Source organism: Sardina pilchardus, chromosome 20 (genome assembly GCF_963854185.1).
Source record: "Sardina pilchardus chromosome 20, fSarPil1.1, whole genome shotgun sequence".
NCBI lineage: Eukaryota > Metazoa > Chordata > Actinopteri > Clupeiformes > Clupeidae > Sardina > Sardina pilchardus.
The window spans coordinates 7,508,202-7,511,620 of record NC_085013.1 but is presented as its reverse complement, the minus strand read 5'-3'; the positions used below and the strand labels follow the sequence as shown (position 1 = coordinate 7,511,620).

Here is a 3,419-nt window from a genome sequence, read left to right as displayed (position 1 = left end):
AAGAGGGAGACTTTGTTTACTTATTTGGGAAGTAGCTTCATATACTGTGCCTTGAATCAAGCCTTGTAGAAATGAGGAAACAACTTACTCGGCTCTCTCCTCCCCTCGTAGTTCCTGACGAAGAACCCCACCCGGCGCCTGGGCTGTATTGCTGCGGATGGCGGGGAGCAGGCCATCGTGAGCCACAGGTTCTTTGCCGAAATCGACTGGGACAAGCTGAACAGGCGGGAGATTGAGCCTCCGTTCAAGCCTAGAATTGTGAGTGAGATTAAAATAGTCTTTTCTCCAGAACAACCTCTAATCCCTCTTGACTAGCTTTTAACAGACTCCTCATATCTCACCCAGGCAGTTTAATAGCAGTTAAAAAAAAAAAAAGGGTTCTCTGAAAGATCAAGAGAACCCTTTTCACAAAGCCCCCAGTATTTTTGTGAAGCCTGACCTGAGTTAGAATTGACCACAATCCATGTTTGAATGTATAACTGGACCCATAACCCAAACTGGACTGTTTGTCTTTTGGGTAAACAAGTATGTAGAGCAAAACGTCCTATTTGAAGTGACCTCCAACTCTAAACTATTTTCTCCACTCCTCCAGAAAACTGCGGAGGATGTGAATAATTTTGACCCCGACTTCACGTCTGAGGAGCCCATCCTGACTCCCATCGAAGACCCCCTCATCGCCAGCTCCAGCCAGGATGAGTTCCGAGATTTCTCCTTCACCTCCGAGGAGCTGCTGACCATGTAGACGAGCGACCGGAAGAGGAGTGGAGGAGAGAGAGAGTGTTTTGGAGGTGGAGTGGAGGATTGGAGGAGAGAGAGAGAGAGAGAGTCAGAGGAGGAGTGGAGTCTCTCATTCATGCCTCTCCACAGCAAGCTATGCCATTTGTTGCACAGACTAAAAGGATACTTGGATCAAATGCAACACATCCACCTAGAAGTCAAGAGTATCCGACTATCATTGCCCAAAGTGTATTTTCACTGTTAAATTATTTTTTTTTTTAAAAAGCAAAAACAAATGTGTGTCCTTTTGAAACAAAACGCTTCATGCAGCGTACAGTTTGTCTTCCTCTATGTTGGTCTTTAAAAGGCTTCAGAGATAAACTCCCGGGTGGTCTGCTACCATTGTCAAACTGAGCATAGACAGCACGGTCATCAAGACCCAAATGCTTCTCAGTCCTCTAAGCAAGAGTGTAAATCTGCAAGCCAGAGGCATCATCATACTCCTAATGACCAAGGTCCAGGGCGCCAGAGGAACACTGTAATTCAGTCACATACAGATGCTGATAAGGGACGGTCGGCTCTTCGGTCCTCCGAAGCTAATCACGGCAGAATGATGGCAGGCTACTGAGAGCTGTCGGCTTGCTGGTGTTGTGGCCTCAGCTAATCTGTGTACAGTATGTGATGAAAAGCTAGCTTTAGCCCGTTTTAAACCAAGGCACCTTGTCAATTCAGTTGGGTCAAAGTTGAAATTGAGTCAAAATCTCTATTCAACTAAGTGTAGCAAATTGTAGTGCACTCTGTAATGACTAATTGATTAAGGTGATAATCACCTCATTTCTGGGTATGTAGTACACAATCCCTCTGAGATTCTCAGACTGTGGGAGTCATTAACAGAGATTGTAGGAGAAATCAGTTAAGTGTTTTTGAGCTCTACCATGCTATCCAGTCAAACTGGCTTTTGTGTTACTCTTCAGCATTACTCTGTTGTGTGTTCGTCTCAGACAGAGCCTCACTGTTCAACTGAAAGCTGAAAGTGTTTGTCACCTTTTGAATGTGCCTGTGAACAACATGGATTGTGAATTCAAAGTTCACTTGAGAAGTGGTCATGTTTTTCTTTTTTTTTGTCTCAGGTTTTCTTGTTGAGAATATTTGTTTTTTATATAAATGCCATTTTAATGTTTGATTTGAATAATATCAAAACCTGTAACTGTTTCATTGTGTCAGTGGTTTGTGAGATGTTTTACATGCAGCATCTTGTTTTTAAACAATTTCTCCCTCTTTTCAAAGTACTCAGCTCAGCTAAATCCCAAAGGTTTCCAGCCTCACAAGAATTGTCTAGAGGAGGCCCTGTGTTTCATCTTGAGGACTTGCAAACCATCAGTGATCTTTTGGGCTGAGTGGTAGGACAGTAGTTTGGACAGATAACAAAACACAACTGAACAAGATTGATACTGATGGATGGATCTATCTTTGGATATATTGCCGAGGGAGACATACTTGTTTACCCCTCAGGAATTATTTCTGACATTTTAACGTGTTATTAAAGCCATACCAAACCAGACATGAATGTCTTAATGTGTAACATGTTTTTTTAGGCTATTTCTTTATTCGCATTAGGATGTTTATTATAATTGATGTCCGTACAATGTTAGTGTATTGTTTACTGTAAACGATTTGTTTATTGGTATTATGATGTTGTAAATTGCTTTGGCTAAAAGCATTGCTAAGTAACCATTACTATAGTAATGACCCATCTGTCACCACTTAGTGTCAGGTTAGGTTGAGCAAGAGGAAGTTACAACAGCGTCACTCTTCTGATTCACAGAAAAAGGAATTAGTTGATCTGCACATGAAGCTTAGTCCATCCAACCTGCTTTAAGAAGCAAGCCAAGCAGAAGAAAGAAGGGGAGGATTCACCGGAGCGCACAGATGTGGATGTTCCTTATTTTCTGACCAGAAATATATATATATTTTTCTTTAAAAAAAAACAAGGAACATCCACGTTGGTGTGCTCCGGTGATTCGTTTCTTTCTTAACACGATCAGTTCTCTCCGGTGAAACACTGGATTGATAAACAGGAGTGTGGCTGAATTACCTCTTTTACGAGAAGAAGAAAGCTTTTTAAATTGATTATGCTTGTCTTTTAATATTCATAAGCAGTGCACATTAAGACACATTAATTATAGTTTACTCTATAGCTAAGAAACGCCATAGCCCATTTGTTCCAAGTGTGACATATCATGTTGAAAAGTAATTCTTTATCAACATTTTTTATATTTCCCTTTATTAATTTGATTAATGTGGGTCTTTAAAATACAGCAGATCAGTATCCCACTGTTTTGTTTTTTAGTGATGAACAACATATCCAAACTCTACTCAGATATGCTGTGTGCGTGTGTGTGTGTGTGTGTGTGTGTGTGTGTGTGTGTGTGTGTGTATGTGTATGTATGCCTGCCTGCCTGCCTGCACGCGTGCGTGCGTGTGTGTGCGTGCGTGCACGTGTGTGCTTGTGTGCATGTGTGTGTGTGTGTGTGTGAGTGTATGTGTACAACGTGTGGGCTATCTCCTCATAACTTAACCCACCCTCGGCCTGAGCAGTCACACTGCTGATACAGTAGTCTGCAGACGGAGAGCCAGTCAGCGGCAGTGAACTAGAGCAGCAGAGAGAGGGACCGCTTAGCAATAGCACCCTGTTAGCATCA

At 42.1% G+C, this 3,419-nt stretch overlaps 1 protein-coding gene across 2 annotated transcripts in view; it reads left to right on the top strand.

Moving 5' to 3' along the window:
- The window catches only part of LOC134067566 (protein kinase C eta type-like), a 30,805-nt gene extending 28,527 nt beyond the window's left edge, over positions 1–2,278 (top strand). For both annotated transcript variants that reach the window (XM_062522896.1, XM_062522895.1), the window contains 2 exons: positions 112–258; positions 593–2,278. In XM_062522896.1, the coding sequence (XP_062378880.1) occupies positions 112–258; positions 593–742 (297 nt within the window). In that variant the 3' untranslated portion in view covers positions 743–2,278. The remainder of the gene's footprint in view (positions 1–111; positions 259–592) is intronic.
- Positions 2,279–3,419: the final 1,141 nt, after the last annotated feature.